This window comes from Simochromis diagramma, unplaced genomic scaffold (assembly GCF_900408965.1).
Source record: "Simochromis diagramma unplaced genomic scaffold, fSimDia1.1 OVJJ01000477.1, whole genome shotgun sequence".
NCBI classification, from domain to species: domain Eukaryota; kingdom Metazoa; phylum Chordata; class Actinopteri; order Cichliformes; family Cichlidae; genus Simochromis; species Simochromis diagramma.
In genome coordinates this window covers 897,382-921,181 of record NW_024387300.1, presented here as the reverse complement: position 1 = coordinate 921,181, position 23,800 = coordinate 897,382, and the positions used below count along the sequence as shown (strand labels likewise).

The 23,800-nt window shown below is 39.4% G+C and overlaps 1 protein-coding gene across 2 annotated transcripts in view; it reads right to left on the bottom strand.

Annotated features, from left to right (window-relative positions):
- Window positions 1–3,231: 3,231 nt before the first annotated feature.
- The window catches only part of LOC120716563 (nesprin-1-like), an 83,338-nt gene continuing 62,769 nt past the window's right edge, over window positions 3,232–23,800 (bottom strand). For both annotated transcript variants that reach the window (XM_040004105.1, XM_040004104.1), the window contains 2 exons: window positions 3,663–3,827; window positions 3,232–3,588 (listed from right to left, as the gene is read on the bottom strand). In XM_040004105.1, coding sequence (XP_039860039.1) covers window positions 3,421–3,588; window positions 3,663–3,827 — 333 coding nt within the window. In that variant the 3' untranslated portion in view covers window positions 3,232–3,420. The remainder of the gene's footprint in view (window positions 3,589–3,662; window positions 3,828–23,800) is intronic.

Genomic DNA, 23,800 nt, shown 5'->3' with positions numbered 1-23,800 from the left:
CCCTTGTGCAGTAGATTGTTGATGCCTGTAAAGTCTTTAGCATTGTTTGAGTTGAATCTTCATTATTTTCAGATATTGATACTATTTTTCCTGCTAAAAAAGAAAATATGCAGAAAGTATGATATGATATATCGAGTAAATATTGGTATGTGTGCAGTTTTTTTTATTTGTTTTATATTGATACCTTTTTATTGTACCTCAGCTTCAGACAGACTCCAGTCTCTTAACTAAATTTGGATTTCGTAAGCCAAATCAGGTCATGAAAAAGGTGTTTTCTGAGCCTTTCTGATGCTTCACAAGGTGTATCAAGCCTTTTTGTTTTCTTCTAATAGATAATATAGTATTACACAAATTGTTATCACAACAGCTGACGTTCCCAAGATTCAAGACAGGGAGACTTGACAGGCTGGACACTGCTGTACAGATGTTTTCAGACATGCAGTTCTTGACTGGAAATGAAGTGCTGATACCTGATGGCACTGTCGATAAAAATCATCATTTCAGAATTTTCATCTTTAAAGAATTTTTTTTTTTGTCATTTTGCAAAAATCAGAAGGAAGTATTTAAAGACGCTTTAAGCAAAAACCTTCTACAGCATGTAATTACAACATTTACCAGCAAAGTGTATTTTACCAGTGGGTTTGTAAGGTGTTTTTTTGACGTAGCAGCCTATTAGCTTCCTTTTTTGTCAAGAGACTTTTTCCAGGCAAACCTCGTAAATACAAACACGTTTTTAATGGGTTATATTGACTCAGCATACCATCTTGTGGTACAAAGTGGTATTACATTAAACTAAAAGCACCTGACCAGAACACATATATTTTGGACATAAAATCACACATGTTGTTTTTACACCTGCTAGTGAAAGCTTTAGTTAAATTTCCAAGGTTTTCAACAAATATAAAATATATATTTACAATAAGTACTTTTAAAAAAATCAGTTTCAAAATAGATACAAAAATATCTAAAAATAGATCAATCTTATTTTCTAAAAATTCTCAAGATGTCCAGATAATGTTTTTCCCTTGTGGCCACTATTCTAATCCATCCGTTCTATTTGTCATGTCCTGCAAACTTTCCTTTTTTTCCTTTTTTTTTTTTTTTTTTTTTTTTTTACAGATTATAAGAATTTTGTGAGAAACGTTGCTGAAATAGTATGGGCTCAAATTGTGGTCATAAATATTTTGTATTTGTAAATCAAATGTGTATTTGTGTATTGAGTTTTGTAACCTTGTAAACCAAAATATATTAAAATTTTATCTTTGTACATCTACAGATGAGAATTTATGTGTGTGTAAAAAGGATTTGTGTGTTTACAGCAGATACAAATTTTTTTGTTAAGGTCTGGTTAGAGATACAAAGCAAAAAACTAAGTGCAAAACACTGCACTCGGGTTCCCTGGCTGCATGTGAATTTCAACTTACACGTACAAATTTTGACCCTTTCAGCTGCTTGGTCAATGTCATGTCAATCACAAATTTAACAATCCAATCAGAGAACAGATGGGTTTGGCTGTTGGAGGGGTGCTATACGGAGTTTCAGGTCCTGTAAGAATAAATGCCCTGCGTTTTCCTTCATCACCTCGCAGTGTGGCCAACTTAACGACTTTATTGCTATATTTAGCGAGTTTTCAGACCCCCTTAGGGAGTTTTTCTCTAAAATGTTTTGTAATGAGTAGTGAGCGCAAAACAACAAGTCCAAGTACAGATCTCAAGCACTGTGGCTCCCGTGGCAATTCCTCCATGAATCCCATACAGTGCAAGTGTCCGTGTAAGTGAATGGTGACAACTTCAAAAAACCCCAGACCCATCTGTGACTTCTCTCCGTAACTGACTCGCCGCTCCCAACTCCTGGTGACACAAAACACACACACAGCTCAGCAGGAAATCCACAGCAGCGAGGCATTCACTAATTCACATGGAAGTCTGTACTTAACGGTTTTGACACTAGGATCCAGGGCTGAGCAGAGCTCAGCCACACTCTTAATTATGGCTCCCCTGATAACGCAGATAACGAGCAGCAGGTGTGGCTGCCTCCAGCGCAGGAACAGTTCCGGGTCGCGATTCCTCAGGCGACCCAAAACACCTGGGAGCACACGCTGAGAGACAGGAGCGAAAAAAGAAAGAAAACAACAAACACTACACAAAGAAAATAAACAGGTACAAAAATACGTGAGCTCTGGGTCCTTAGACCCAGGCCATGACAGCACTATACTGAGAGATCTATGGTTTGATTTCTTTGCTTGTGTGGGTTGGATTGGTTGTTACTTCATATCAATATCACCTTTAGCAAAAAAAAAAAAAATTCCCCACTCAGTTTTGTCAGAAGGCCAGTTGGCTTGTACGTGAAGTGGACCCACAGGTCTGTTCTTTTAACTCTGTAATTCTAGCCACAAGGGCTCGGCAGGGAGTGAGAGTCACAGGCATGGAGCTTACTGCAACAGAAGGAGAGGCGGATTATTGTAAGGCAGAGAATACCGAAAGCAAGATGAGTCGTTACTAGAGATAATGCTTACTTGATAAGTGAGGAGTAATGTGCTCCAAGGGGGATGCGACCAGGTGAGTATCGAGGTGAGAGGCGAAATGAATGAGCCAAGATGTCCGACATTTTCTTCCTGTTGCAGTGATCTGCACTCAGAAAAATAAAGGTGCCAACTGGAACCAAAAGTGGTTCTTTAGACTGATGCCATAGAAGAACCTTTTTTGGTGCCACAAAGAACCTTTCAAACAATGGTTCTTTGAAGAACCATTTCTTTCAGTGGTTCATTGAAGAACCATTAAAGGTGCCCCAAAGAACCATCAAGAAATGGTTCTTTGGGGCACCTTTAATGGTTTTTCAAAGAACCTTTTAAAAAATGGTTCTCTAAAAAGAACCATTTTTAAAAAGGTCCTTCAAATGGTTCTTTAAAAGAACCATTTTAAATCTTTCAAAATAAAATGCATCATAAATTGAATTTGAGCAGGGTAAAATAAATACGAGCACAGCATAGACATATATTAATGGTTTATTGTCATTTTGTAGTTACCAAAAGACAAAAAGGCATTTTAACCCTCAGCACAACATCACTACTAATACATGTCACATATTAGTGTTTTAAACAGTAATAATTAAATGTATTTGCTATACTATAAATAAATATATATAAATACTACAGATAACACAACAAATAATACATGTATTGTTTAATTAATAAAACATCAGAAAGTGATAAAACACATTAGAAATAGCTTCATAACAGACCAATAAATCAACACATTTTCATCAGCAGATGTTTGCATGTTCATTAAAAATATTTCAACAAGTTTATGATTAAAATGATCAATGAACTTCAGCCTTACGCTATGTAATGTGCGTTTCATGTTGTACTCATGGCCCTTTGTTAGTCCAGTTTAGGATAATGTCTCTGACGTATGTTTCATATCAAATATATGTCATATCAAAACAAGCCCACACCTGCAGTTGTTTCAGTTTTTCACTGGTGCTTCCTGTCAGCTGGTCAACCTCACTCAGGCGGACATCCATATCAGCCAACCAAACGACAAGCTCCTCCCTTTGTGCTTCAAATCCCTCCCACTCTGAGACAAGGAGCTGAAAGAGAGAGAAAAGAGTCAATTATAAAGAAGAGAGAAAAGTGAAACCCTCAGAAGGTCTGACTCGCATACCTGCAGTTGACCTGTGATGGACTCCAGTTTGGCGTTCACGTCATCCCTCGTCGATGCCAGCAGCCGAGTCTGCAGGGTGCCCTGGAAGAGCTGAGTTAATGTTCGACTCCTCCTGGTCAGGCTCTCCAGCTGGATGAGCCGAGGTCTCCCCTCTCGCCGCTGCCTCTGAACACAGAAACAAATTGCATCTGAAGCAGGAGGAGCAGATTTTTTTTGCTATTCTTTTCTAAATCCAGGCTAGATCATGTGGAGGTATTTGGAAAACTTTTTTGGCCAGTGGACGACTGTTGTCTTGCAGAAAGTCAAATCAAACATATGCGATACACAATCAATTCACAAGAACACATTATAAAAAATAAGTCCAGTTCTTGCCTGATTTCAAGTGAAATCTGCATCAAAACAGGGTGACAGAAGTAAAACGAGAGCACAAAGCCTCACTTTGTACAAGCCTGCTATTACAGTTCTCCTCTATGCAGACGACTTTCCTGTTTTCAAGGCACAACTTGGATCTGCTGTACGAATCTTATGGATACACACTAAATGAAACAATAGTGTGCATGACTCCAGATTCTGATCCCTCATCCTAATATGGTCCCAACATAGCAACAGCAATAATGCAAATGTTGAGGCTTCAAAATACAAAGTCCATAAACCAATGGCTGACATGGGTTTTATCATAAGGGTGATAAATATACAGATTTCAGTCTGTCTTAGAGATTTGATGTTTATTTACCTGCAGATGCACTATACGTACCTGCTCCATGGTTTTTCACAACGTTTTGCACATCACTATTTAATACAGGAAGTAGGTGAACTAAAACAAGTCATCGTTCTTTGTGAGAGGACCATATTAATGAAACAAACCTCAATGACATCATAGGGATCCCTAAAGATGCTCCTGCTGCTTTTCTTCCTCCTCATCCAAAGCTTCCTTCTCCTTGTCCTCGCCTTCCATCCAATTGTATTTCAACCTAATTGTGTTTCTCCCCCTCCTCTTCCTCATTTTGTTGGAGCTGTGAACACAATTAATGTGAATCTGGATTAATTTGTGCAAACAAGAAAAATCTACAGCTTTTTGGTCAGAGGTGCTCTTGTGATTTAAGCCGGGTAGAGTAGATTTATGTGTTGATGCTACCTGCTTCAGCTCTGGCTGCTGAGTGATATTTACACCCTGGCTGGATTACAAACTTTAACCATGTGCTGAACTTTGGCCCAGCGTTGATACCTCTTGTTAGTATAAAGAACTCTTCTTAGCTTGTATGTATGATGTATGATGGTGGGTAAATGAAATATACAAAGAAAAATTAACTATATTACAAAAGAACATTATCTTGGAAACATCAAATGACCGGAGCATAACTTGTCAACTAGACCGAAACTAAGTTATGCAGGAACAGTCAAAGACACCTTCTCATGTCACATTCCTATTCATTTCTATATAATTCGATTAGACAATAAAGAGTTATCTAATCTAATTATTCATTCAAAACTCTTATGCATAGCTGTATTTTATACAGCTCATACAGAATTCAAAGTACAGGTTCATGTGAGTATTTAATGTACGGCTCAGATCTACAGAATTTCAGAGTTTCTAGAGCAGACACAGAGCTCACGCCACAACAGGCTTCAGGCGCCATTTTAGTGACTTTAACAATATATTAAATTTTAATTTCGGTCTAGCTGACATTAGGTTATGTACGCAGCACGCAATTGAACCAGAAGCCAAAGGTTCAAATTAGCTGGGAGCACCTTCACTTAATTATAACAGTGGTTTTGTTAGGAAAACAGTTTCTGTATACCGGATACTAAATTGCGCTGAAGTCAACAGCTAACGTATCTAGCTAATCGCTACTGTTAGCACAACATTAACAGCAAGCTACAATGACGAGTAACAAAAACAAAACAGTAATAAGGTTTTAATGAAAATGTTTTACCTTTTCCAACAGTCCCAGAATCCAGAGCTTCAAAGTCCAGCAGGTACTGAAGACTGTTATCCGCCTCGCTGTCACCGTCCGTGAGTTTATTTCCCGAAAGGTCAAGGCCCGCCGCTCCACACTCTGTCTGCGCATGCGCATCCCAACGACTGACCCTCTCCGTCCGCTCCCGGGAGGTTATAGTATGACGTGTTCTGACGTCACTCTCTCTCTCTCCCTGTCATTTATTTGGCTCGAAACACATATCAACAAATTGCTCAGTGATGAACAACTACTCAGATCATTTACCTAAGCAGTGTGCTTTGTCAAAACGAAGTGTGTGTTCATTACACTGACATTCTGTTCTGCAAATGTTATTTGCTTGTATTTTATAATTTGACTTTACATACTGTAAATGCCGGCAAAGCCACTTTACTTTGCGCTTTTATTTTGAAGAGTACCTTAGCACTTCCTCTTTTATTGTGTCAGACTTCCTGTTCTGTTCTCGGTGAGGCGACGCAAACACGTTGCTTCAGAGTGAGTAAAAGCGTTTGTTTTTTGAGGGTACTCATGTATGGAGTGCCAGGACTGCCATAATGCATTAATTAAATACACCATTAAATAATTAATTAAATGTGGCAATAATTAATTAAAATTGGAATTAATTAATCAAATAAATAGTTATGACACATGTAATTAATTAATTATTGACACATTTAATTAATTATTTATGTATTTCACATTTTAATTAATTATTGACACATTTAATTAATTAATTATTGACACATTTAATTAATTATTGACACATTTAATTAATTATTTAATGATATATTTATTTATTTCATTTTGGCAGTCCTGGCGCCTGGCTCTCATCATGAAATAATTTTATCTGTCAGCCTCACCCATCAAACTCAGAGGGCGGGGTTAACGCTGCCCATGCAGCTTCTCTAACATTTGATTGGTTGCCGTGCAAAGTAAGTCAAAACAGGTCGATCCTAGATAATCGATTGCTTGTGTAGACTTGGGGCAGCCAGGTATCCCAGAATGCAGATCAAATCACAGGCAGCAATGGTGGTGGTGTAGTTTTAAAATACCCCGTTTTTCTGTCACCAGCTACACTTTTAACAGTGTTTTAGCCGCGAATGTCGCGACGTATGTCTGGTCAGGTTGTCAACATAGAACATGTTTGCAAAAGTGCTCAGATGTTTTCAGAGATTTCACTAGCTCTGCTAACAATTAGCATGCAGAGTGCACCCAGGGGGTTACGTTAACCGGTTTGTTTACATATTCCACTCTCCGTGTTCCACATGTTGCATTCGCAGATTCTCATTTTCACCGAACGATCGTCTCTTTCCGCCTGCTCTTGTGTCTCTGTGCTTCTGTAACTAAAAGAACGAGCTGACATTTTTCTCACGAAACCAGCGATCAGCTCAACAGACCCTCAGTTTACCTGCATGCATCCTCCTCCTCATCTGTCAGCTGTTTAACACCTGCTGCTAATTCAAGAAACACGCCTACGTTACCTGGTGATAGTCACAGTTTAACCGGGCAGCCGGTGCTCGATATAAAGCAATGTCAGCGCATTTTTCTGCACAAGATAAGTAAATATAGTGTTTTCCCCAAGCGCAGAGCTGCTGGAGCTTGTTTCCTTACAGAGCACTTTATAGGCGAAGCAGCTTCATCAGCGGCTGATGTCCAATCACCGGCACACAGCTTTGAAACCTCAGCTGAGTTTTAGCTCTCAGTGGTTAAACGCTGGACTTCATTCACTCAGGTTCTGTCTGTCGGGTCACGTTTACTTCGCTGTTTTATTTACAACTGAGCAAATCGGTTTGGCTGAGGTTAAAGTTACGTTTCATAACTGCATAGTTTCACAGACGTTTAATGGTTCACTGGCACATGTGTTAGACTGAACTATCATCTAAATATCATCTGTTTTTTTAATAGTTATTCAACTGTATTCTAAGCACCAGCTGTCTGTTAGAATGTGATTTTTTTTCTCTCTCTGTTGGCAGAGGTATAAAAATGCGCAGGAAAATCTGACGTGCATGGCAAACTTCACCGACGATATTTAGGGAGGAATAAACACACATCAAACATAAATGAACCATTTGCCTGTCTCCATAATTGAGAGCATTTTCTCTTCTTATGTCAACACTCTCTCTTTTTTTTTTCTTTTTTTTTCTTTTTTTTCTTTTTCGGTCATGTTATGTTTACCTGTCAAAGGCTCGTTACAAACTATGAAACACATGGTGCAGACTTCTGGATGTTAGAAGAAAACTAATACTGCTCATGAAGGAGACTAAAGGCAGGAAGGTGTCCTTTAAAACTAAACATGTTAATAGGACCTCCCTATTTATATCATAGTTTATGATATAGCACATGTATTTCAGTAATAGCCTGCTGATTTCAGGTGAACAGTCGCTCACGTAGGCGTTATCTGTGATACTCCTTAACTATAATTTATCCAAGTTAACTTCAGTTAACCATTCAGACAGTTCTTTTGCAATGAAAAACATAAACACCCATGCTGGTGTAGGTTCCTCAGTGCCAGCTGTTAACATTATAGCTGCTTATGCAGTAACCATGGTAACCACGGACTGAGCGGCTGGATCGACGGAGGTCAGACAACAATTTTACATGTATGATCTTAAAACAGGACACAGCCACTATACGTGCTGGCCTCATATCAAATGTGAAGGCAGACTGAGTCTATGTTTGACGTTTTTTATATCTAATCTTCCTTTTCAAACATTTAAACAGCAGCGAGTCTGCAGCTGAGGAAATACAAACTCAAATTGTCGGAACAGGTTTGCTCGTTTCTTGGATTCATTTGGTGATTTATTAAATGTATAACTGTTATTCTAATCTGCTGCTGAGTCTCTTACACTTTTCTTTATGCTGCATATTTTCACGTCTCTGGAATAGTTGGAAGTTAGATAGTCAGCTGGGAAACTCTGTGTTAACTCATGGAGCTGAGGATATCGTGGATATCGTGGATATGCTGACCTCGCTCCGTGGTGTACAGGGCCGTTTACCCTCATGATTAATATTCGCAATAAAAATATTAGCCGAACATCATGAAGTCTGTATGTGTTTCATAGTGTCGAACAACCTTTGTACAGTTAAAGCCAGCAGTTACTACATGACAGAAACACCAACGTTATCTCTTTTATGCGTTTATACACAGGTCACGCTGATTACTGAACAAAAACCCAAAGATCAGATGTTAAACAGATTTATTTGCTCTCTCTCCTCCTTAAACATGTTTTTAATGTTAGTTATAATTCAGAATTGGCGACTGAAACACGTAGGACACATACGAACATCAGGAAATAAAACACCGATAAATATAACCTCAGTAAAAGAAGTCAGCGGGGGTTACTACAGCTGTGTACCGGGGCCTGCGCTTTGTCAGTGGGATTGCTTTCGAGGCGAGCGGGTCTATCCCACGCTTTGCCGTGAGACTGGGCAGACATCTCCGAAATCATCGAAGCACTTTTGCAAAGAGGCTGTATCTTGACAAACCGACCAGACACATGAAGATTAAACCACTACATTCTCGGCTAAAAAAATATTAAAACGGTATTTGGTGACACACAAACAGGGTTTTTCAAAGTTCAGTTCTGTTAGCTTCCACATGCCGGTTGTTGTGTGCTAGAAACAATGGCCACCAGGCCAAAGCAATGGTTTTGACTCGATCAGCGTTAACCCCGCCCCCTGAGTTTGATGGGTGAGGCTGACAGATAAAATTATTTCATGATGAGAGCCAGGCGCCAGGACTGCCAAAATGAAATAAATAAATATATCATTAAATAATTAATTAAATGTGTCAATAATTAATTAAATGTGTCAATAATTTATTAAAATGTGAAATACATAAATAATTTATTAAATGTGTCAATAATTAATTAATTAAATGTGTCAATAATTAATTAAAATGTGAAATACATAAATAATTAATTAAATGTGTCAATAATTAATTAATTACATGTGTCATAACTATTTTTTTAATTAATTAATTCCAATTTTAATTAATTATTGCCACATTTAATTAATTATTTAATGGTGTATTTAATTAATGCATTATGGCAGTCCTGGCACTCCATACTCATGCAGAACTATGTGTTTATGTATCTGTCACATGCTATAACTTTGAAAGTTTACTCAATGTTGTTGAATTCGTTTTTTATTGTGTATGCATGTCATTTGTTCGTGGTGTGGAAAGACTGGCTAAAAGATGCGCATGGAGGAGGTTGGCTAGCTGATTCAGCATGATTAGCACCCTTGGAAGCAAAAAGAGGTTGGTTAATGATTGCAAATGATTGTTTATGTATTTAAGACACAGAAAGGTTGTTGTTAATTGATTTTATTAAATGCTGTAACATAAATAGTTTAAAAACTATTGATTTATGTCAATATCACTATTTGGGTTAATCAAAATAATTTTCTATAGTAAAATGCGAACATTTCTGCACTTTCTACTTGAATGTTTAATGGTATTTGTTTGTGCATCTTTATAGTTTTCACGGTGCCATATTATCGGTGGTTTAAAGAGGAGAGAATAAAGTTGCATCAGTCGAAGCTCTCTGCGTCATGAGTGGTAATTCCAAGTGGGCAGCTACAGTGAAAACTCCTTGACTGCAAGAGACCTGCCATCCCTGCAGAGAACCTGACACCATTTCATCAGAGATCCAGCTACCAACCTGTTACCAGCCAGCTGATTCCACTTGCATCTACAAACTGCACTCGCAAGGTTAGAAAGAACAGCATACTAAAACTCAAGACTCCAGATACTGAAAGAGACATTGACTACCAAGAAGAAACATGGGACTGCTTACACACATGCACAAGCTTAATGCATAACTAGAAACTCCTTAAATAATGTTACGAGGCCAAAATAATTCATAGACTGCCAACACATAATATTCCTGAATCTGGTTAATGTTTCTTGGTGAGCGAAATGTGTTTTTTGTGGAATAATAATTCACAGGATGTCTGTTTATGAAAAGGTTTAAAAGGTGAAGCTCATTAGCTAATTTATGAACATTTGTTGTTGCTGTCTTACACTAAACATACCTCTGAATGTCCATAATCAGTAAATGTTTGACACGGCGTTACTCTGTGGTAAAGATTAACTACAGCTTTAAAGTATAGTCAGGCAGTAAGGCAATCAAAGCTACAATCGACTTAAGGCAGCTACGGAAACAAAATGTCACTACCGGAAGAGCAAACAGACAACCCCACAAGCGCACCGTGTGAATCCAGCTCATCAGAAGAAGAAACAGGCAACCCTACAAACGCACCATGCAAATCTAGCTTACGTGAGAGAAAATTAACAGAGAAAGGCCTAGAGATGCAAAAGCACGATATCAGAAAGCGTGAAAAATCATTCAACAAGACTTATGACTCTTGGAAGCTCGTAGCAAGGGAAACTAGAATAAAACTAAAATCCCTCTGCTCAGCAGAAGATCTCGATAAACTGCAGAAAAACATTGAAGCAAAGCATGACGCTGTAAGTTCACAGTATGAACCTATCCTGCGTAACAGTAACACCACACCTGACATTGTCAACAAAATGGACGCCTGTGTTACACTAACAAAGGAAGTATGTAACCTCATAAGTGACCGTCTAAAGACCGTTCATGAGGAATATAATAACCATCTTGAGAAAGAAAGAGTAAGAGAAGTGTTAAGCAAGAACGAATATAGGTCTGTTTTTGGCGACAGCATAACGGAAACTGCAAACTCTATAGAGATGTCAGAGCAATTGAGCCGTCACTCTGGCTCATCCTGTACCCGTAGCAGTAGAGTAGAAGCAGAAGCAGAGCTTGCTGCCAAGCTGGAGCAATCAAAGGCTATGGAAGAAATTCGAGCACAGCAAGCACATCTTCACAAGTTAGAAAGTGAATGGAAACTCAAAGAGGCAAAAATGTTGTCAGAAATTAAACTAAAAGAGGTGGAAATGCAACAACAGTTGGAACAAGAAAGAGCAAAACTACAGCAGTTACAAGCAGACAAAGAAGTTGCTATAGCAATAGCTCGCTTGAAGGCGTACAACAGCCTTGAAGGGTTTGAGAACCACAACGGGGAAATTGATAGTAAAATTAGCTCTGCTTGCTACAGAAGGCAAATTGAACCTCAGCTGAATCCAAATGCCGCATCATTCCAACCCCACCAAGCACTTCCAGAAATGACAATGACCCAGGAGTCTGTCAGCTTAGCACAAGCAATTGCTAGCTCATTAAGTATGAATCGCTTGCCAGTCCCTGAGCCTGCCACATTCAGTGGGGACCCTTTGCAGTTTACCGATTGGAAAATGTCATTCATTAATCTGATTGACCGAAAACCCCTTCCAGCAAGCGAGAAGATGTTTTATCTGAAAAATTATCTTGCAGGAGAAGCACGCAAAGTGGTAGGTTTCTTTTACCAAGATTCAGAAAATGCATACAAGGGAGCATGGAAGGTCTTAGAGGACAGATATGGGAACCCATTCATTATACAGAAAGCATTTCGTGATAAACTCATGAGATGGCCGAAAATCAGTGCAAATGACCCACTAGCGCTACGAGAGTTTACTGATTTCCTCAAAGGATGCTCTGAAGCAATCCCACACGTCAAAGGTCTAGCTATCCTAAACGATTGTGAAGAAAATCACAAATTGCTCAAAAAACTGCCAGAATGGACCGTGCGCAAGTGGAGTCGAATTGTCGTAGATGAACTTGACGAATCTGGCACCTATCCAAATCTTGCATGCTTCACAGACTTCCTGAGTAGAGAAGCACGGATAGCTTGCAACCCGATAGCTTCTCCACTGTTGATGAATTTCAAACCTGTAGATGATCGAATCCCAAAGAGAGCCAAAGTCTTCAACACAAACATGCAACCAAAGAGTTCCGCTCAGGAGAAACAAGTTGTGTGCTTTGCAGATTTCGGAAAGAAGCCGTGGCCGTAATCTGCGACATTGAAAGAATGTTCTATCAATTCGTTGTTACCCCTGAATCCAGAAACTATCTGAAATTCCTCTGGTGGAAAGAAGGTGATTTGGAGAAAGAACCTCAGGAGTACAGAATGGCAGTTCATCTGTTTGGAGCTGCATCATCTCCAGGATGCGCCAATTTCGGTTTAAAGCATCTTGCACGACAACATCAAACCGACTATCCTCTAGCATCAGCCTTTGTGGAGAAAAACTTCTACGTTGATGATGGATTAGCCAGCGTTTTATCAGTTGAGGAAGCCAAAGAACTCATCATTCAGTCACAAGAGTTGTGCAGAAAAGGAGGCCTGCGCCTTCACAAATTCAACTCAAATGAAGAAGCTGCTCTCTCCAACTTAGACCCTTCTGAAAGAGCAGCAACCATTGAAAGTTGCATCAGTCGAAGCTCTCTGCGTCATGAGTGGTAATTCCAAGTGGGCAGCTACACATACTGCTGGGTGGTTTGTAAAGTTTACAATAACTAGTATTATCATTATGCTATATTTTCAAAAATATATAATAATCTCAAAAGTAATGCCTTGGAGTAGAAAATAGTAATGCTTTATTAAAATTTAAAACTAAAGTACAGTATTTGAATGTGTGTATTGTGTCTACTGTTTGCAAATATTTCTAACTTTTATTTGAATATTCAGTTTCCTACCATCTTCTCTTAAAGGGTAATTGCCAGGTATCCCGCCCTCCCCCTTCGCACACACATGCACACAAAGAAAACACACAGTATAATTCACAGCCTCATTATAGTGAATAAATATTTATGCCATTTACACCATCAAACTTAGATTGCTAAGGATGAAGAACCATTTGTTCTTTAAAGAACCATTTGTAATAGCTGAAGAACCATCCACAAAATAAAAAGGTTCTTTGACGTATGATGGTTCTTTAAAGAACCATGAAGACATCTGAAGAACCATTTAAGAACCATAATTTTTCTGAGAGTGGCTGAGCAGAAGGGCAGCCAGGTAAGATGTCTGAGCATTTTGTTCTTTCCAGACCACTGAGGAAAGGCATCCCGCAGAGAAATTAAAGAGGTGAGTTTTGGATGCTTCAAAAGGAGACAAGCCTGTAGCAGAGAAGGTGAGAGTTATGTGCATATTCTATCCAGGTGAGCTGTGTAGACCAGAAGGAAGGGTTCTGAGACGTGACACAATAAAGGGCCCTCCCCAGTTCCTAATTCATTCCTTTTCCTTTGAACGTTACCTAAGCTTTGAGCACCTGTGTGAGCTTGTTTATTATGGTACCCTGTTTGGAAATGACGATACAGATTGGGTCTAATGGTTCCATGAAGTCTGTATCCTTCTAGTTCGGGTCCTCTTGAAGGTCCAACGCAGTATTTTTGCTGTGCCTTAGGACTGCCCTCCTTTGCAGATCTCAGATGTTGTTCCTGGGACCTGTTAAAGTGACTCACCCACTTTGGAGGTCCTCCGGTTACCTCAGAAACCAGTGTTGCCTTCAAACTCCACATCTTCTTGAGCTTCTCTCTCAGCCCTTGGTGTTTCTGGAGCTTCTCACATTTCTTTTTCCTGATGCTGTTATCTGTTAATATAGCTACATCTGTTACTATGGCCAATTTCTTCTGCTTGTCCACCACTACTTTGTCTGGTTGCTTAGCCATCACCAGTTTGTCTGTCTTTATCTGGAAGTCTCACACAATCTTCGCTCACTCATGCTCGATCGATCACCCTAGGGGACATATCGCATTTTAAACCTGGAACTTCCAGGCCATAGTCGGCATAGATGTTACTGTATATTATGCAGGCCAGCTGGTTATAGTGCTCCATGTATGCCCTGCCTAATATGATCCTGCTGTTATGTGCTGGATTGTCTCAGGGTCATCTTTGCACAGCGTGCACCTTTGGACTTGCTTGGAGTGGTAGAACCAAGCCTATGCTTAGAACTTGTTTCTGTACTACCATTTGTAGTGCCTCTGTGCTGTCTTTCAGTCAGCTTTGTCCAGGCACTGGTAGGATTTTTCTGCCACTTCTTTTAACAGCCGGTGGTACATGCTATGCAGGGGTCTGTCCTTCCATGATAGTTCCTACCTCTTATGCCTCTTCTTTCTCTGGTTTCTGGCACCTGAGATAATCACTAAGTATCAGTTGTGGTCACCTCCCTGATTTATTTATGGATTTCTTTGTTTCATTGTAGGTAATGGTTCTGACACTCACTCTTACTACTCCTTGGGCACCTTCCATCTGCTTAACCTACCCTACAGCCTTAGGATACTGAACTTGGGATGAATCCCTCCATGCATGGTGAGGTGGTTCCTTGTTAGTGGCTTCTATCTCCTCCTTTGGCCAGCTGATAATTCCAGCAAGGTATATGATCACCAGCAGGACGTAGGTATTGATTGCCCACTTGTTGTTCTTCCCATTCAGCTGACTCCTCAGGCTTTGCCTTACTTTCTGCAGATATTTGGCTGTTGCAACTTTCCAAGGGGCCTCCTGGGGTGGATGCTAGGCCCTGTGATGGCTGTAGCTTAAGAGGTAAAAAGTGACTCCCAAGCTAGGCGAGTGGCTCCAGCAGATCCCAGGAACAACATCCGAGATCACTGTCAGGACTCTCAAGCTTCCAGGCCTCTGGTAGAGGACCCAAGCTTGAAGGACCGACTACCCACAGGGGTCAGAGGGGATTTTATTTTTTTGAGATTCTAATTAATTCCACACCAGAAAATTAATTATTAATTAATTAATTAATTATAATTAATTCATTATATTATTTAGATCCCTTAGTATCATTAAAATTGATTCTAAATATCCACGTGTCCAAATATATTTTAAAATATACAAGCTTTCATAGTGTGTCCTAATTTTCTCACATGACTAGATAGATAGATAGATAGATAGATAGATAGATAGATAGATAGATAGATAGATAGATAGATAGATAGATAGATAGATAGTCAGAACTACCCTTCTGGTAGTTCAAAAAGAGGTAGTTCAAAAAGAGCTTTCCTCTTTTTGTTACCCACCTGATAGGTTTGTAGCTTGAACCTATTCGCTGGAACGTTGAAGACAATATAATTACACAGCAAGCAAGACACGAAGTAGGCAAAGTTCTTCATGTTTCTCGTGCACGGGAGAGAACCGAACAAACGCCGTTCCTTCGCTTGATCCCAGTTGCTCTCGTCCGCTCCCCCGTAACACTGCTCTTTTATTGAGGTTACATGAATATGCATAGGTTCATTAACATACAACATCTACATACAAACAAAGAGTACCGTGTGTGTGTGTGTGTGTGTGTGTGTGTGTGTGTGTGTGTGTGGGGTCAGAGTGTGGCCCCATAAACAACTTCCCTTAACCTGCTGGTCTGGAAAATCCAACAGTTCATCGATATGTAAAAAAGCACTTAGACTAAAACTGACATAGCTACGTTAATCCTACCGTAAAACACTAAAACAAGGTACAACCTCTTCCCATGCTCCCAGGATGTAGGTGTGCATGCACACCAAGCCTTTTCAGCCTGCTAAAGATCACACATCCTATCACTACACAATTGATTATACACCTCTAAGCATATATGGTTAAATATTTCTAAGCATAAATGACAATAAACAATACAAAACCTAACACCACCTACTACACTTCTACAGTCTAAATGACATTTCTATCCTAGTAGTGTAGATCAGTGAATCGATGTCTCGTCTCAGTCATTCTCGGCATACAGCTTCCAATACTGGAATTTGAGGAATAATCGGACTGTTCAACCGTATCCGTTTCACATGGTTGTTCGGGTTTTTTCTAATTGTACTGTAATTAACTTTTACATTTAAGATATTAAGTGTGTGATGGATGGGGCGGAATGATGAATCTGAATACACTCCCTTCCACCCCTACACATTGAGGAGCAGCTGAAAAGGTGTTCAGTTTTAATTATCTTGTTGAACATCCCTCTGAGGACCTGATCTGGAACAACAACAACCTTTTCTTTGTGGTTAACAAGGTGCACCGGCACATTCTACTTTCTCAGGAAGTGAAGGAACACTGGACTTGGAAACTCAGTCCTAAAACTATTCTACAGATGTGTGGTAGAGAGTTCCCTGTGCTGCTGCATCACTGTGTGGCATGGAATCTGCTCTATGGCAAAGAAGATGACTCTGCCAGCGGTTGTGAAAACTACACAGAGGATTGTAAGCAGCAGCCTCCACACCACCAAATTAATCTATACCAACATATGTCAGAAATGTTCCCAGTTTAACACTGAAACACAGAAGGATATAGGACAAGGGCTTTATTGTATCTTTATCATCAGCAGGGGCAGATCTACAGAAATTTCCTAAATTCTAAAGACCTACACCCAAATACTAAAACAAAAATTAGACAACAATCAGGTGTCACAGTAAGATGCCACACATATTATTTGTGCCAGTGCAAAAAAATAGTTTGTCTGCCACAAGACAGAGGAGAACACCACAAGCTTAAACCCTACAGGTCTGACAAAAGGAGGTGCAAACTTACTGTATTGCTCACTCTGTCAATGTTAACTGTAGCTAGGCTCAAAGTGTTAATGCTAGCTTATTTTAATAAACAACACTGTCATATGCCAAACTTGGGTTCCACTAGGGATGGCAAGAGATTATTTTTAGGTGGGCACATGCCACCCTTGCAGATTCACCATTGATCACTAGTAATATACATCAGATTAGAGAGAGAGAAATGCAGAAAATAAAAAGCACAAAGCAAAATAAATTAATAAATAAGAAATAGAAATTCTCCCTCTTTCTTCTATTTCCAAACCATGCTTTGTTATTGCTAAAAGGATTCAGGTGTGTCACCCATTATTAGCATTGTTATTATATTATAATATTATTTTGGACATAATGGACATAATTGTCCATCATGACAACATACTTATTCCAAGTTTTCTTCAACAAGACTCTATCACCTCTTTTCATTGACTTTACTTTAACAGTGGTTTGTAAACACAAGATCAATATCCAAAAGGTTTTTGAGTCTTGTTAAAGCATCATATGTTCTTTTGTTTGTTTTTGTGTTATTCGGGACTTTAATGAAAGGTAAAGAGAAGGAGTCCAAGCAGCAGATGGATCATTCCCAGTCTGATAGAACAAGCGTCACTTTTGGTTGTAGAGGCAGTTGTTGTAGCAGTTGTAGCTGCAGAGCTTGTAGTTGAGGCGGTGGTTGTAGTTGTAGTTGGGGTAGTGGTTGTAGTTGTGGCGGTAGTTGTAGTTGGGGTGGTGGTTGTAGTTGTAGTTGGGGTGGTGGTTGTAGTTGTGGCGGTGGTTGTAGTTGGGGTGGTGGTTGTAGTTGTAGTTGGGGTGGTGGTTGTAGTTGTGGCGGTGGTTGTAGTTGTAGTTGGGGTGGTGGTTGTAGTTGTAGTTGGGGTGGTGGTTGTAGTTGTGGCAGTGGTTGTAGTTGTAGTTGGGGTAGTGGTTGTAGTTGGGGTGGTGGTTGTAGTTGTAGTTGGGGTAGTGGTTGTAGTTGTGGCAGTGGTTGTAGTTGGGGTAGTGGTTGTAGTTGTGGCAGTGGTTGTAGTTGTAGTTGGGGTGGTGATTGTAGTTGTAGTTGGGGCAGCAGTTGTAGTTGGTGCTGCAGAACAGGCAACACCTGATACTGTACCAACGCTCTGCATGAAAGGTAGAGAACCCAGGCTTGAAGCAGCTGCACACAGGTTTGCAGATGCGCAGCCGTAACCTGGAAACGTGCTGGTGCTGCTTTTGACTGCAGATGAAAACGAAGAATTTCAGGATATGTTTTAAATTGGCTACTTTCCAGGAAGCTTAATATATTTCATGCAAAAAACAACTTAACAGCTTTTTAAAAAGTTTATTTGTTTGTCTGACTTCCAGGCTTGAAATTTAAAATCTTATCACAGTAACTTTCACACCCAAGGATAACATTTAGTATAAATTAGGGTAAAAGTTTCCACTCTTTTATATGCCAGAAGTATCACAAAAGAATTTGAAATCATCTTTGATAGAAAACCGATGACACAACTGATACAACATAAAGACTTACTGGTTGATTGGAAGCATTGGTTCTCCACTCCCTGACACTGTAATGTGGAGGAGCACTGACCAGTGGAAGGGTCACAAAAGTTGCATACTCCACCATTATTTGACTGAGAAGCAGGATCTGAAACAGAAAAGGAGGACATTTCATTTCAGAACAGAGACTCTTACAACATCAGATTATTGCTTTTATTTCTTTATATTATTCTTTTGTCTTCAATGAGCAACGTAGTATTTAACTTACTTGGCAGAGTTGCTGAGTTGCAGTTATCTGTGTTGCAGCATTGAGCAGAAGCCAGAGCACTTTGAAAACCCAGGTCGACTGAAAATGTCTGAGAGGTTACGGCTGGACACAGGGAGGAAGATGCACATGCCTTGTAGATTTGTGTGACCGGAGTTCCAGATGAAGTAGCTACAAATTCAAAGTGCAGTTTGTTAATGTTGATGGAACACAAATAGCTTCACAGGGGATGTAATTTGGTGAAAATATGAAATATGATATGAAGAAAACATTACCTAGAATGGTAGCTGTAACACACATTGGTTCCGATGAGGAGCATGTAAGTAGTGCTGTGCTTGAACATGCTGAATTTGTGCAGGTTTGGCACTGGAGGGCTCCAGCTGCAATCAGGAGAGAAACACAAAAATGATCATCACAATTTAAATATATAGCAAATATGAGATGTTCTGAAAGTTCATATTGGGTTACAGCAGGTTACAGTTGAGTCAATTCTACTCACTAACTTTGGAAAAAAAATTCCAATGTAAGATTTAAATAAAAGATTTAAAGCTTTAAATTTGACTCTCTTCTACCTGCAGGTGAAATGAGTGTAGTTACCTGTGGTGGAGAGTGCCCAGAGGAGAAACAGAGAAAACAGCAGCTTCATTGTGATGAACAGGTCAGTTCTGCAGATTAGTTTGCCTGGACTGTGATACTAAAGCTGAGGAGCAGCACTGCACTTTATATACTGAACAGGTGACCTCACAATTGCATGTGTTCACATTTTTACAACATGACCATTCATACAATTTGCTCTTCTTTTGTCAAATCATTATGTCACAGCACCTTACCACACCTTTCCTCTTCAATTCAACAACAAGTATTCGTGCATCACAAAAAACACAGGAATTCTTTTTTACATTATTAAGTTTTTAACAAATGTGAATGACCTTGCGTCTTGTGTCATTAAGCCATCATCTTTAATTTTGACGTTGAAACCATAATTGACGTTTTGTTCAGACAATTCAATTTATTTATAACAGCTGACACTTCCAAATAAAATCAGGACCAAATGTTATGAAACAACCCTGGAATAACTTTTCTACAACTGATGAAGATCAAGCCTAAATGCTTTACATTAAGTGTTGTCCACTACATATACTACTAATGATAAATGGTGTCTAAATAGATCAGGGGTTATCAACTACATTTGTCCAAGGACCAGAATTTTATCAGCACACACTGTGAGGACCAGATGCTCTCATAAAGTAACTAAAGTAACATAAACATAACAACAAGTACCTCACATTACCTGTACTGCAACAAGCCACTAGAGAGTGACTGCAATATTTTAGGCTTCATATTTGTTAGGCTAATAATGCACACAGTGCTTTAGTTTGTGGAGTTGGCCTGAATATATTACATGAATGAAAAAATGACATTCCTCAAGAGCCTTAAGTGTTGTGCAATTTGATACAATTTCATACAAAAGCTGGAATTTGTTAGCTGTTGAACAGCAGAAATTGGGTTATCTTGTCAGAGGTCTTTGTTGCAAAACAAAATCAATTTTAAAAAGGGGACAGCCACACTGTACATACAATAGACTGGTGCATAAAGCATCTATGCATAACAAGCAAATAAGGCTGAAAATAGTGATGGGAAACAGCTCTTGAAGCACACTGGAAGATGGACCTGTGCGGGAAGCGTTGGTTCAGGTGGACGTTTGGAAGCAAGAGAGCAAAGATAAAACAAAATTCATCCTAATGTTTTTCAAACTTGAAGAATAATTGTGGTCTTTTGCTGCTGTTTGGTAAATTTTGCTTGGAGCCTGCCAAAACTTGCAGTTTTGGAATCTGTGCTTTCTGAGTGAACTCTGGCGATTCTGTGGAAACAGGCAGAAGTGTTTAACAGGTTAAGTAGAAAGTTAATGCAGAAAACCATAGCTTTAATGAAGAATGGACTGATACGTATGTACTCATAGTGCAAACTTTTAGAAATGCTGTACCTGGGTGCCTCATTTGCAAACAAAGAGTCGCGGTTGCTAAATAATAATGTAGTTTATAAAGATAGGCTAAGAAGTCCTCTGAAGACAGAGAAATCATGGGACAAAAGAGGGACAAAACTCAGAGATCCTACAGAGGTCAAGATAAAACAAAAGAAAGAAGTCCAAAAAGAACTATTAATTTGCTAACAAATGTTGTGTTTTTAATCTCAAAATTAATATATCTGAAAAAAACAGTGATCATTGTAGATGTCTATTTAATCAGCTTATACTACATAACAGTTTTCATTCCTACTTGAATGCCAGTTGTTGACCATTTCAATATGAAAACTTGATTTCACTCACTAACACAGTATAAACAGTGTGGTGTGAAATCTGTTTGATTTTATGTGTAAGTTGAAAGAAAATCATCAGATGTTCCTTGATGCAAGAACTAACAGTCATGACTGGGAGGTAACTGTCTGAATAAAATATAAAACACGTTAATCACTCTTTATTTTCTTGCCCCACACCTGCTTCATTCTTTCCTGTAGATCTGGTTTGTTGAGAAACTGACGGCTTTGTGACCAATGGTGTAAAACCTGCTGCAGGTGTGGCAGCTGCCTTACCCAATCAAGATCAATACTTGAACCGTGGAGTAACTTTACTTTTACTCAGCTACTTTACTGAAATGTCTTTTAGCTCAAACATTGATTTTCTGGTTTATGCTTCTATGCTTTGTACATTTTGCTCTTACACGCTTCAAACAGCCAAGAAATCATCTAAACCTCATGATCTACCATCTCAAATGTTTTCAAAAACCATCATGAAGCACAACTGACGCTGTAACTCTGTCACAGTGTTGTGCTACTCTCTGAATTTACCACACCTGCTGTTGTTAAACAGATGTCATTGCCACGCTCTCTTTGTAACATAATAATAGCACGCCTATTCAAATCAAACATACAGCATGTTATTTATCAAGTATGATCATTTGTCACATACACCTTCTTTTGTTATCTATTATGGTCTAACACAGAAATAACGCAGGTTGTTTCTGAATCACTTAATTAAGGGTTTGGCCATTACATTAATTTTTCAGCTAATGCCCTGGTATGTCACCTCCACCACAGCCGAGTTATCTTTTAATATATGCTTCTCTTTACTATTTATTTACTCCTTTCTGTTTCCATGTCTTAGATGAAACATCTGAAACACTACTGTGTGACAAACATGAACTATAAAAGGAAGACTTTGACTGAAACTGCAGGGGGAAAAAACACAATGTCCAGCTTGAAATGGACATTTTCAACGAATGCCTGTGCAACTGTCCAACTGTGCATGGAATAAAATAAAATATAAACAGGGGAGCAAGAATAAGTAGCAGATAAGAGAAGTATATGCATCCTCACTTAGATCTTCCTGTTCTCCAGATGGCTCAGCATTCTGTGAAGGGTGATGATGATGGCATCCTCCGTGAACTGATTTGGTATGTACACAAACTGATTGTGGTCGAGAGAGGGAGATAGGCAGCCTCTGATGTACTGAGAACTTTTCACCTTCTAGTGGGTCCTGTGCTCTCCTCAGCACCATAGAGCCCTGTTGGCTAAACCAAACCAGTTCTTATGCCTTCAACTGACTGGTTTGCTAATTAGTCAGTGATAGTCTGTGGAGGCATATCCATGGAGGGACCTCTACAAGCTAGGCAACGGCAGCCTGACTGCTATTAGGTATGATCAAGAAATCCTTGGGCCCATTGTCAGACCCTGCTCTGTTGCTGTACATCCTGGCTCCTCCTGGTGCCCGTCAATGCCCAGCCTCAGCATTATTATTAGCCTCACGCAGGATCTCAGTGATGCCGTGGACCAAGCATGTCTTAACATTACAAGCATGCATACAAGCACATGGGCGCTGTACAAACTAGAGATGGCACGATACCACTTTTTTATGTCAGATACTGATATCATAAATTTGGATATCTGCCGATATAGATATAAATCTGATATAACGTAATTTATAATCAATAAAACATTATTTTTCTCAAATATCTTGCTGCATGTTGTATAATTTCATACTCAAGTTTAATAAAACAAAACAAAATTAAAGCTATTCTACTATACCTGTATGCAAAAAATATATGGCGGTCGTACAAACTACTGATACTGATACTAATACTGCATTGAAATGTCTGAAAAATGAATTAGCCTACAGCATAATTTTTTCACTTTGATTTTAAATGTGTCTTTTATTTGAGAGATATACAGGAAATAAATCCCATTGAGATGGGGCATTTTCAAATTGTGTCATGCTCCTGAGTCTGAGGACTCGGTGTATTGTGTTTCTTTATATTATTCTTTGTTCTCGGTTATTCTGTTTTGTCTTTTGTTTAGGTTTGCTATGTGTTAGTGTTTTTGTTTCATGCCTGCCTGTGTTCTCTCTGTCTGTCCATGGTGTTATTGTGTCTGCTCATGAGTCTGCCTGTCAAGTTCAGTGTCCTGTCTGGTTCTCTGTGTCTGTTAGTTTCCTGTTTTATTCTGAAAGTTCATGTCTCATGTCAGTGTGTTCAGTTTTACCTCTCCCCTGTCTCGTTAGCCTAATTGCTCCCAGCTGTGTCTCCCTCCTGTGGCCCATTCCCTGATTACTCCCCGTGTATTTAAGCCCTGTGTTTTCCTGTGCTCTCTGTTGTGTCGTCTGTTTAACGCCATGTCCGTTTGCATAATTCTGTGTAACCCGGTGTTCAGGCTGCGTCTCTCCGCCAGCTTTCTTTGTGCATTTTGTTCCTCCTCCCGTGCGTGTTTGGTTTAAGTTGAGTTCTTTAGTTTTCCCCAGTTTAGGTTTGTTTTCTCCCCGCTCTGCTCCTCCTGTTTTTGTCACCTTATCACCTCTGTAAATAAACATTCACTCGCACACCAACCAGTGCCTGCATTTTGGATCCTTTTCTCAATTCACCACACGACTGCTGCGCAGCCGTGACAGTACGACACGACCACAAGATGGATCCAGCGGCCTCGACCGGGGAGAGCGACCTCACACGCGCCCTACGCCTGGTGGACTGGGTAACC